This window comes from Equus quagga, chromosome 4, assembly GCF_021613505.1.
Source record: "Equus quagga isolate Etosha38 chromosome 4, UCLA_HA_Equagga_1.0, whole genome shotgun sequence".
NCBI lineage: Eukaryota > Metazoa > Chordata > Mammalia > Perissodactyla > Equidae > Equus > Equus quagga.
In genome coordinates, this window is record NC_060270.1 from 70,895,301 (window position 1) to 70,907,956 (window position 12,656).

The following is a 12,656-nucleotide window of genomic DNA, read 5'->3' on the forward strand; positions in this document are numbered from 1 at the left end:
TTGGGGGCTTGTCACCCAGGTGCAAATCTTAAAAGTTGAGTTGTGGGGTTCAAACCCTTCGTTCTTCAGGGAGATGCTCAGGGTTTTGAGTTCCCTCCATTGTGGGTTGCCACAGCAGGTGTGGGGTTTATGATGAGGCTGTCTCTCAGCCCCTCCTACCCACTTTGATGTGGATTTTTTTTTTCTCATTCGCCTGATGTGTAGGAGTTGCTCAGCTAGTTTTTGGGTTTTTTTCAGAGGAAATTATTCCATATGTAGCTTTTAGATTTGGTGTGTCTGTGGAAGGAGTTGAGTTTAGGATCCTTCTACATCACCATCTTGAACCAGAACCTCCCGATTAGCTATTAATACTTACTAGATATTGTTTCTAATAAAATACCACATTTTAAATTCATATATATTGCATTACAAACAATTAAGACTCTTATCTCAGATATAGCACAATAATTCAATTGGTAAAACAATTTTTGGCACAGCAAATTATAGTGTGTGACTAAATATAGGTAGTGATGTAATGTCAACGTCCATTTATATAAGAACAAAATCAGAGGGCTTACAATACTTGTTCTCAAGATGCAGCAAAAAAGTTACTATAAGCAGTTCCAATCTTAGGTATGTACCCAAGAGAATGGAAAACATGTCCACACACAAAAATTAGTACTCAGATGTTCATAACGGCATTATTCATGATAGCTAAAAAGTAGAACTCAAATGTTCATGAACTGATGAATGGATAAACCAAAAGTGGTATATCTATACAATTAGCAATTCAGCAAAAAAGGAATGACATACCAGTTCACACCTAGTAGGATGTCTATAATTAAAAAGGCAGACAACAAGGAGTATTTATGAAGATACAAAGAAATTGGAGCCCTCATACATAGATGATGGGAATGTAAAATATTGCAGCCACTATGGAAATAAATTTGATAGCTCCTTAAAAAATTAAATATAGAGTTAGCATATGACCAAAAAATACCATTTCTAGGCATATACCTGAAAGAATTGAAACGTGTTCACACAAAAACTTGTACACAAATGTTCATGGTAGTAGTATTCACAATACCCAAAAGATAGAAACAACCCAAATGTCTGCTATAAAATGGAATGAAGTAGTTACATGCTACAACATGGGTGAACCTTGAAAACATTATGCTAAGTGAAAGAAGCTAGACAGAAAAGACCACCTATTGTATGATTGCATTCATATGAAATGTCCAAAATAGGCAAATCCACAGAGACAGTAAGTAGATTAGTAGTTGCTAGGGGCTGTGGGTAGGAGGGCATTGGGACTGACTGCTAATAGTTATGGGATTTCTTTTTGGAGTGATGCAAATATTCTGACATTATTTCCTGTCGCTGGTTGCACATCATAGTGAATATACTAAAGTACACTAAAGTGTACATTTTTAAATGGTGAATTTTATACTGTATAAAATATATCTCAATAAAAAATGCTATGTAAAAATATTGCTGGTCTGTGGTCACATGCATTTTTATATTTTGATAAATAATGGTAAGTTGTCCTCCACTGAGATGGTACAATTTGTATTCTCCCAAGCCTTGTATAAGTGTCTCCTTTCCTCACATTCTTGCCATTGCAATATGTCATTAAAAGTTTTAATCTTTGCCAGTGTTATTGCTGAAAAATGTTAGCCTAATGTAGATTACTTTTATGTCTCTAATTATGATCAAGATTGAATATCTTTTCATGTACTTAAATGTCATTTATATTTCCTTTCCTATGTACTTTCTATTCTTATCCATTGCCTGTTTTTCTATTAGTGATGGTCTTTTTCTTATTAATTTGTGGAGTTTTTTTATATGTTATCTTTTTTTCCCGCTTTGTTTTTCTTTTGACTTAACGATGTGTTTGTACTATGAACACTTTCACTGTCCAGTAGTGTTCGTTATAATATTGCTTCATCTTCATGGTTTAAACCAAGAACCTAAGTCCTATCTCAGTGACAGCATTGGTGAGGTCTATTAAATTTCTCAGTGCTTATCATTGTACTCCTTCTAAGCTATGTCAGCTTAACACATCTATTTGTGTATGTAAATGTGTTTGTATCTGATATCAGAATATTTTGAAGGGGAATTGAATGAGGAAGCCAAATTTTGGATAGATTAACTGATCCCAAATTTTGATTTTAGACAAGCATTAAAATGAATGTAATTTATAACTTTTTCCAGAAAATATGAAGAACAAAATCACTAGATTAATAGTTGGATGGGTGGGAATATGAGTAAATGGGTGCATATATAGGGGAAACAAATGTGTTAAGTACGGGTGAAAAACAGCTGATTATTGGCACAGAAACAGATCTCCCTGCCCCTCCCCCTTCCTGAGTCATTCAGCAAGTGTAGTTAGTCCCTGACCAAATATTTTTAATAGATATTGTATGCCAAGCCCTGTGCTAGGTGCTGACTTTTAAAAATGAATCAGATTTTATCCCTTACCTCATGGAGTTCGTAGGGGAATGAAGGAGATAGGCAGTAAAAAGGTAAAACAAACGTATTACAGTTAAGAAAATATTATGAAGGAATTTAATGTTCCTTGCCTATTTATAGAAAATAAGTAAATAAGAACTTTGTGACATACTTTTGATAGGATCAAGGAAGGCATTTCTGAGGAGGTAGCATTTAAGCTGAGACTTACAAGTACTAAAAGGAATCAGACATGGGAAAGCTGGAGAAGGACATTCTGTGCACAAGGAAGCTTGGAACTGAAGGTCCCAGGATGTCATCTTTGAGAAACAGAAAGGAGGCCATTATGGCTCGAGCTTAGTAAATGGAGGTAAAAGAGGTAAGAAGAGACCATGCAAGCCATAGTAAGGACTTTGGACCTTGCATTGAGAAATTATCAAGAGATACTAAGTAAAGGAGTGGCATTATGTTTTAAAAGACTATTCTAGCTTCTGGATGGAGTACGAAGAAGAAGATGGTAAAAAAAGAAGTAGGAACAGTGATTAAGAGGCTATGGCCAGAGCTGAACCAGAGATAAAGATGGTGGCAGAGTAGATGGAGAAGAATTGGTAAATTCTGGGTACAGTTGGAAGGTAGAATCAGCTGGATTTGTATTTTGGATAATGGAAAGGAAAGATTCATAGATTACTCCCAGCCATTTGTTATTAAAATCTGTTTCTGTGTGCTGCATGGAATCAAGTATGGATGGTAGGAGTAAGGTTTATAAATAATGATACATAAGCTTATTATTTGTGTAGTGCTTTGAAAATACTGTCACATCTATTACCTCATTTTGGGTTCTTTAAGTTTTTTAACTGAAACATGTTGGCAGTTGAAATATTTTCTGAATTCAGCTATAGTTTCCCTGAAATAGAGCTTAACTGGCATTGAGAAGTGTTGAGACTACTTAAAATTCTCACACACAAATAGCAGTCCTTCCCAGAACTAAACATTATCTCTTACAAAATTAGTATGGTTTTTGGGGGGAGGAGGAGGGTAGTTTATTTTATTTTTCAAGGAGTAAGGTAGAAGTTACAAAATTTTTCTTAAGAGTAGATTTCATGGTGTGTAGCTAAATTTTGTCTGAATGAAAGCATAAGGCCAAGCATACTTTTATGAAAGATAAAAAGAATTTTAAAACTTGCCAGACTGTTGCATAATATAGTTAACAGAAATCACTTCACATTGCTATGATTATTAAGCATTTTTTACTTTTGAATAGAGGTTATTGCATACTGCGTGATTTGATGGGAAATTGAAATCAAAATCTTAATCTACCACAATACATTCAGTACTTTCTAGCATAATTTTGTTATATTTGATATGAACATCTGTAAGTTGATGATTTTTTTCCTACCTAGGCCTTTTCAAAAATGTAACTTTTAGCCTTAATCTTCAAATGGAACAGATTTTCAAGAATTGATGAATTAGTTCCTCAAGGAAAAAAGAAATCAGTCTTATTTATTTATTTTTCAGAGGTGGCTGGATCCAAACAAACCAATAAGGAAGCAGCTAAAGAGTGAGCATACATATTTACTTGATGTTTTGCAAGTATACTTTGTAAAGATAAAGGATTAATATAATCTGATTAATTAGAACTGCTTTTATTAATTCTAGGAGGATCTCCTTACAGTTTGAATTTTAGAGTCAAATTTTTTGTAAGTGACCCCAACAAGTTACAAGAAGAATATACAAGGTGGGTTTTTTGGAACATATTTTTCTTGAACATATTGTCAAAACTGTTATGAAGTTTTGAAATTAATTGGGCAAAAATAGATTACCATGCTGTACTTCTGAGCTTCCCAGCCAGAATGCAAAATGGGTTATAGATATTTCAGGATGACAGTTTCCTCCCCTCTTGGTTGGCTGGGAGGACCTTAGGAGATTGGAACCCCAGGGCCACCCCATCCAGCCACAAGCAGCCTCCTGAGCCATATAAATATTAAAATTTCCTACTTGTGAAAAATGATTAAGAAGCACCGCTGTAGTTAATTGAGGTAGTCAGATGATGCTGTGGTTGTATGCAGGGAATGCTACATAGTGAGAAAGTGCCTGCCTTTTTTCTTTCATGTAAAAGCATATTCTCCGTATGTTTTTGTTCCATTGAGGAGAACATGTAATTTATAAAACATATAACTGTTATGTGTAGGAGTAATAGTCAGCAGGTACCTTTTTGTAAAGGATGTTGGCAGAGAGGGCACTAGCATGTTCAGGCCTTTAAATACCCCTTTACTGGCCATGAATGTTAGGTGAACTGTTATAGTAGAAATAGTGGGGAATAATCACAGTGTGATAACTGGCATTATTTAAATAACCTGAATGATAACCTTGTATATTGCTTGAAAGACAGAATTAGGGTTAAAGATTTTTTTAAAAAGACAATAAAAATTAGCATTTTATACCTTCCATAAAAATCTCAGATATAAGAATATAGGTCAGTGACTATATTCAGAATTACTCTAAAAGATAGGTGCCAAATTAAAAATCTCATGTAAAGCTACTTGTGGATAGCCTGTTAGATGTTAATGTATTGATTATTATTTAGAATACTGTGCTGAAGTGAAGAAACAGAAGAATAAAGATATATAGCTGTACCTGCCAATCGTCAAGTGTTTTGTAAAGTAGGGTTTTCAGTAGACCAAGTAAGAAAAATTAAATTGACATTCTTGAGAGTCCTCTTCTATTTGTTGGGGGGCAGAGTGTTACTTTTTTTTATAACAGGAGAACTCAAAGAACATAGACCCTGGATTAGGCAGTCCTGACATTTGAAACTGATAGTATCCAAGCTAGTTTATCTTGAAAAGCAAAGTTGTGTGACTTAATACCCTTTAGTTTAATATTGTAGCTCTTAGTCAGGTTTTGTTGTAGTTGTTAAATAATCAAAATAAAGTCTTTTAGTAAGTAATTCTTAGTATAGTAAAACTTTCCCTAATTTTGGGTGGACTTCAAAGAAACTACTCTGAATTAAGGAAATTTGTGAATTATAAAGCAAAATGCATTTTATTACTTCCTGGTATATATAACTTGAAATCAAGTAACAATGTGTTCCATAGTGTGTTTTATGTAATCAGAGTTTTAAATGTATAAGAAATATTTGTCAGTAAAAGACCAATCATTTTAAATTGGATTTCTAATGTTTAATGTTTATGAAAAGTTTATTAGCATAAGCGGTTAACATACTGTCAATTGTAGAGCCATATTCATAACTTAGTTCACTCAAAAAACTGTTTTTCAATTTCTTAATGGAGCTTGAATGTGTTGATTCTTTTATAGCCTGTGTTGAAAACATAATGAAGTAATAAATGTGTCTCACTGATAATTTAGTCAAAACATCTTCCTGAAGTAGAAGAAAGTAAAATCAAGTTTGGTAGTAATCAAGGAATTTGTGCTCAGTCCATCAGTCTAGGAGATTATCTTTGTTTTCACTAGATATATTATTTTAAAAATTCTTGGGGCTGGCCTGGTGGCGCAGCAGTTAAGTTCACACGGTCTGCTTCTGTGGCCCAGGGTTCGCCAGTTGAGATCCCGGATGCAGATATGGCACCGCTTGGCAAGCCATGCTGTGGTAGGCGTCCCATATATAAAGTGGAGGGAGATGGGCACAGATCTTAGCTCAGTAAAAAGAGGAGGATTGGCAGCACATGTTAGCTCAGTGCTAATCTTCCTAAAAAAAATAAAAATAAGTAAAAATTCTTTATAATAGAATGTCCTAGAATCTCAATGCTATTTGGTAAAATGGGGGAAGTGGCTGGTTTTTGTTTTATTACCGTAGTGTACATCAGTGATTCTCTACCCTGATTACAAATTAGAGTCACTTGGGGCAGATTTCAAACATGCTGATGCCTTGCTCACACCCCTAGATAATCTGTTTTAATAGGTCTCAGGTGAGACTTGTGCATAGGCAGTACAAGCTTCCCAGGTAATCCTGATATGCACCAGGGTTAAGAACTACTCCTTTAAAACTTCAGTGCTTGGGTAGCCTTACCGCGATAGTCATGATTCGTAATAAGACACCCTCAGCCACAATTGCTAAATTTTAAGGACTACTTTAAACTCCTCCCCAAAACAGGAAATCTGCTACACCTCCTTACCTTGAGGTGTTGGTGTAAAATTCCATTTTAGATTAATGGTAAAAAAAGAATGGACTCAGCTTTCATCAGCTCTGATTTAGTATTAGCAGGTGCTGGCATCATTAGAATTGGAGTTTTCTCAGGAGTCATGAGACTACAAATGATGTTTCTTTCACCTTTTTAATGCCTATGTGTACACAGTGAACAACAAGTGCTTAGTTCACGGTATTAGTTACCGTCTGGATTAGAAAAGTTATATTATTTTTACAGATCAAACATGTCATTTCCATATTTACCTCAGTCATTATTATTCTATCCTAAAGGTCTTAATTATCTTTAAAAATTGGGCTTTTATCACTCTGTTTAGGGCCCCTGAGATACATATACTAGGCAAGTGACATTACTTCCTTTTTGCAAACTTAGAAAATAAGGCTCAACCAAATTTTAAGTAATTTGCCAAAGATCCCAGGCTGGTTTAGCTTAGGACTTGAATTCTCTTTCCACTCTATCACTCCTTACTGCTTGGTATATCAATAAAATTTGGCAATAATAGGTATTATTTGTGTAGGATTAACAGTATTATGTCAAGGGGATACATGACCTTTCAATCTAACTAAAAGATTGTTTTCCACCAGGAACCTTTAACTTTTAGTTATGAAACCAAGTAGATCAGATAGAAATATGTTGTCTTGGATTGAGTAAGTAGATAATATTTGTAATATATATATTACTCACAGGGAGTTTATGTGTTTTGTTAATATATGAAGCCAGGGTATTTGTATCAACTTTAAAAAAAAATTTCTAATGAATATCTGATTCTCTGAAAACCTTAGTTACATTTTTTTGGTGATTTAAATATTGTCATGGTGCTCTTTAATGACTTTACTCAGCCAAACAACTAGAATTTTTAATGGTTTTTGACTCTTGGAATATGTATACTTTTTTTTGGTGGGTTTAAGTAAGTCTTAAAATTCCCTGTTTAAACATTTAGAGCCACAAAATTTGGTCATCTGCCAATATCATACGGCACAGGTGACTTTGCTCAAGTGTTGATACATGTGTGAAGGAATGAATTTACACACTAGTGGGGAGATAAGGACAATGCCATCTTGTAAGCAACCTCAGCATTCTTGTTATAGGATACTTATATTTTTGTTTCTTTTAAAGGAAATTTGGTGCTTGGCAATTCTCATAGTAGAGCAATAGTAGGGAAAATAGGAAAAATAGTCGGTTTTGTTTCTGATCAAAGAGATCTTTCTTAACTTAAATGAAGATGGCAAGGTGCTTTTCTACAATTAGCAGCTTCCTGTTGTCTAATGATAAGAGGACCCACACACCTAGGCCTGTCCCTGCAGCTGGCTTCCTATCTCAGCAGAAAGAATGGTTTTCTTTAATTGACCTCTACTACGTTGCTACTGTCAGCTCTCCTATGTGTCTGACTCAAGTTTTCTGTGCTTCCCAGTTCCACTTTCTGCATATACCAAACCTCTGAGTGTTTCTCCCTCATATTCTCCCTTGGGCATGTAACTCTTAAAAATCTTGGGGAGTTTTATAATAGAAGCTAGTGGAAACAAGATATTTGAAGTACAAAATTTCATTTATCAAAGAATTTTAAAGATTGAGATTCATGAATTTGTGAAAGCTTATTTTAAAAATATCTTCACATGTGCTGATATGTAGGTTATAGAAGCAAATACTTAAATATTTCAATTTTATTTGTTACTGTAAGTATACAGTTTTTAAACTAAATGTTATAATTCCAGTACATGCTAACTGTCTCATTTTTTCTTTTTTTTAAGGTACCAGTATTTTTTGCAAATTAAGCAAGACATTCTTACTGGAAGGTGGGCTATATTAACTTTTTGGTAATGGGCTTTAAAAATACATATAATTCTATGTTATTTAAGTAATTCATGGTCATTGCAAACAAATTATGTACTGAAAAGTGTTGCCTGTAGCCCGAATTTCTTTCATCAGATAAGTTCATTAGTTAATGGTTAAAATCTAAGTCACATGGAAACTTCAAGTGTGAATAGTATAAATGTAAATTATAGTGCTTTGAAATTATTGTGTTTAACTTTGGGTAACTTAGTTTCTATTTTGTGTTATTAGGTTGCCCTGTCCTTATAGTACTGCTGCCCTTTTGGCTTCATTTGCTGTTCAGTGTAAGTATCAGCCCACTTTGGGGTCAAATAGCATATGACTGCATGGTTTGTGTTGACAGTACATTGCCTTTTATGTATGAATTCTTAAGACATATGTTACTATTTGGAAAAAGTGTCTGCAATGGAAATGTAATGAAACATCCAAGTTGTTAGCAATTACTTTGATTCCTGAAAAAAAATTTTTTTGAAGTTGTTTGAGACCTAGAAGAATGTTAAATGCATAGTTACAAATTGCTTAAATGGTAACAGTAGAAACATAAATATGTTACTTCCAGAAATAATAGAATTCCTGACATTGCTCATTTGGCTATAAAAATTGAAAAATGTGTTTATTAAAGTGTGAATATTTTCTTTCCATTTATTAGCTGAACTTGGAGACTATAATCAGTCAGAAAACTTGCCAGGCTACCTCTCAGATTATTCTTTCATTCCTAATCAACCTCAAGATTTCGAAAAAGAAGTTACAAAATTACATCAGCAACATACGTAAGGATGTGTTTATTTTCTGCTTATTTGGTAAACTTCTTAATGGCATCTTTTCTAGAGAAATGTTTAAAATTATTTGTAATGTGATTGTTGTGTTTACTTAATATACAACAGTTACTATTATGTAAAATAGTATAATTGATGTAAAGAAATGTAGGTGATCTGTACTGAAAAAAAGATTTGTTGCTTATTTCATAGAATATATGTCTTGTTTTCATTTCTATAAAGAACCATAAAGCTGTATGTAAACAGAAATTTATTTGCTATTATATAAAGTTGCTAGTTCTTTAAGAAGGAATTTTAAAATATTAATAGTATACAGATATAATATACAGATCAATCTACTTAGCAATTCTCAGTTTTTAGCTAAGTGAAGGGAATCATTTCTGTTTGGTACTTAGCCGAGGAAAGGAACTTTATGTAATACTAAGTAAATAAAAATAGTTCTTTAAAAATGGCATTTTTTTCACTCATAACAGTATTCAACTTTGATATTTTGTGTGCCTGATTTTCTGTGACATAATTTTTTTTGAGAAAAGATTTATTACTTTGAATTGGTTCAGAGTTCAGTTTTGTTTGAACATACAATTCGTGTAGAAACTAAGGCAGTGTTGCATATTGGCTAAGAGTCTGACTGCCTGGTTTGAAATTCTGGTAAGGTTACTTACTATCTTATAACCTTGGCCAAATTGCTCTGTCTCTGCTTCTCTGTTTCCTTGTATGTAAATTGAGGATAATGAAAGTGTCTACTTGTGGAGTTATTGTAGGGATTAAGTGAGTTTATCTATACAAAGTACTCAGAACGGTGCCTAACACATGGTAAGCACTGAAGAAGTATTAACTCTTATTATTAAAGAAGCTTACTTTCATTTGATAATGGCCCATAATTTAAAACAGGTTGGTAAATTACAGCCTGCTGCCTATTTTTTGTATAGCCCATGGGTTAAGAATGGTTTGTACATTTTAAATGGTTGAAAAAAAAAAATCAATAGAAGAATAACATTTTGTGATGTGAAATTTTGAGAAATTCCAATTTCAGTGTCTGTAAATGAAAACTTATTGGAACACAGATTCCCTCATTCGTCTACATGTTGTCTGGCTGCTTTCACAGGAGAGCAGAGTTGAGTGTAGCAACAGAGACCATATGACTTGAAAGCCTAAGGTGTTTACTGTCCCCCGCTTTCTGCCAGAAGTTTGCTGACCCCTGATCTAGAATAAGACTAATGAATGAGAACTTTAGTAGCCTGGCCTAAAGAGGTGAGGGAGCTATTTTGGTCTAAAAGTAAATGCCATTTATAGTAAAAATTCTATACATAGCGTATCTGAATGGAAGATTTGAAGATAAACCAGATTTTTAAAAAATTTACCATTAATGAAAAGTCTCTTCTGTAAGGAATAGTTTGTAGAAAAAGTACAGATTGTATATTTATATTTGGTTTAAAGAAATGATTCCTCAGATCTTTAAACAAAGAAAAGCTAGAATCATCCATTTAACTGGGGAGGCAGGACAGGAGGTAGAGTATTTATTTAACATAGTTGAATTTTACAGAAAACTAAAGTATATCTGATTTTTTTGAGGAATCCCATTTTTATGATCATGCATTGGCAGGCTGTTGCCTCCCTTTTCTAGCATCAGTAGTGAATGAAAGTTTCATATCTTTGCTTTTGTAACTTGCTGCTTTTGCTCTCCTGTAATCTGATAATATCAGATAACGAAGGTGGTTAGAACTGTATATAACGTAGGAGTAAATCTGTTTTTAAAGGCTTTGCATTTAGAGCAGTAGTTCTCAAACTTGTGTTCGTAAGAATCACCTGGGATATTTCTTAAATTTAAATAATTTGGATTCCATCCATTCTATATCAGACTCTATCGAACAGTACTTCTGAAACTATCTGTGATAAAGGCTAATTTTTCCCAATGTGTCATGGAACAATACTTCTTAAAAACATAGTGGAAATGAATTACTAGAAAAGTAAAATGGAAAATTAAATGAAAACATAAAAAATTAAAAGTTCTTTTTTTTATTGTTAGCTTGAACAGACATAAAATTACTTTGCCAGAGTGCTATAAAAGACTCTCACTCTCTCCATTTCTGTCCTTGTTTTGAGTGAACACCTGTCTGTGCACCATACTCTGAGAAGCGTTGCTCTGGAGGGTGCCTCAGAATCTACTTGTTTCAGAAGTACACTGTGTGAATTAAATGCATACATGGTGTATGGACCCAATTTTGAAAAACATTTCTTTTAAGTTGTGTCTAAGAGTGAGTGACTTTGTAACAGCCAAAGGCACAGCTAGGGACTTGAAAATCTTGGTCATTCTTATATTTCTGGAAAATAAGAAAATAATTCTACAAAATAGTAATTTCTGTTACTGAAAATGTACCCTTCAGATAAGTTAGATGTTACTATACAGAACTAAAAGTAGTAGTCATGCATGGTGTTTTATAACAGATTTAATTAGGGGCCGGCCCAGTGGCCGAGTAGTCAAGTTCACGTGCTCCGCTTCGGCGGCCCAGGGTTTCACCGATTCAGATCCTGGGCGCAGACATGGCACCGCTCATCAAGCCATGCTGAGGTGGCATCCCACATGCCACAACTAGAAGGACCCACAACTAAAAATACACAGCTATGTCCTGGGGGTCTTTGGGGAGAAAAAGGAAAATAAAATCTTTAAAAAAAAAAATAAAAGATTTAATTAGAATGCTGAAATTTTTCCAGATAAATAACCCTTTTCTAATTTGGCCATATTTGTGATTGATATAATTTTTAACCTAATGATGTCTTTACAGAGGCTTATCTCCTGCAGAAGCCGAATTTAATTACCTGAACACAGCACGTACCTTAGAACTCTACGGAGTTGAATTCCACTATGCAAGGGTAAGTGAAGAAAACTTACTTTGATGGTGTTGAGTTAGGCTCCATTACTCAGTATCAAAATTTTTTTAATACCCTGATAGGATTGTGCAACAAATAGAATAACTAATGAGTGCTGCTGACAGAGTTGCACTGAAAATTCCCTCTGAAGATAAGTATTTTTACAATCACTTAAGATTCAATACCTGTTGAGAAGAATGGTTGAAGTGGAATTTTCATGTTATTTTTCTTCAAGGCATTGTTTTATGTTACAAAAATAATTTTTGCAGACCATCAGAGACAGTACCTTTATAATTTTTATTTTACAAAATAAAGATGAAGTCACAGGAAAAGTAATTTTTTATATATTTAACTTTTATGATAATTGTTATCATAAAAGATGCTTTCACCTCACTGAGGCCTGTTTTACTTCACTAATTTTATTTTCATCATTCAGTGACATCATCATAAAATTTTATTTGTAAAGCACAAGCTGAAGCATATTAACATATTTTGGTTATCTCTCCCCCTCCAACTGCTAATCCCTTTATTAAGATGGAATTTATGATCATTGGCTTCTCTTATGCAACACTAGCTTTTTTCGTCGTCAAAGTTT

The 12,656-nt window shown here is 33.8% G+C and overlaps 1 protein-coding gene across 4 annotated transcripts in view; it reads left to right on the forward strand.

Moving 5' to 3' along the window:
* The window catches only part of PTPN4 (protein tyrosine phosphatase non-receptor type 4), a 210,180-nt gene that overhangs the window by 98,436 nt on the left and 99,088 nt on the right, over positions 1–12,656 (forward strand). For 2 of the 4 annotated variants that reach the window (XM_046658299.1, XM_046658301.1), the window contains exons 4-9: positions 3,943–3,985; positions 4,063–4,162; positions 8,336–8,380; positions 8,649–8,701; positions 9,067–9,187; positions 11,977–12,064. In XM_046658299.1, coding sequence (XP_046514255.1) covers positions 3,943–3,985; positions 4,063–4,162; positions 8,336–8,380; positions 8,649–8,701; positions 9,067–9,187; positions 11,977–12,064 — 450 coding nt within the window. The remainder of the gene's footprint in view (positions 1–3,942; positions 3,986–4,062; positions 4,163–8,335; positions 8,381–8,648; positions 8,702–9,066; positions 9,188–11,976; positions 12,065–12,656) is intronic. The other 2 variants (XM_046658300.1, XM_046658302.1) reach the window with 2 other exon arrangements.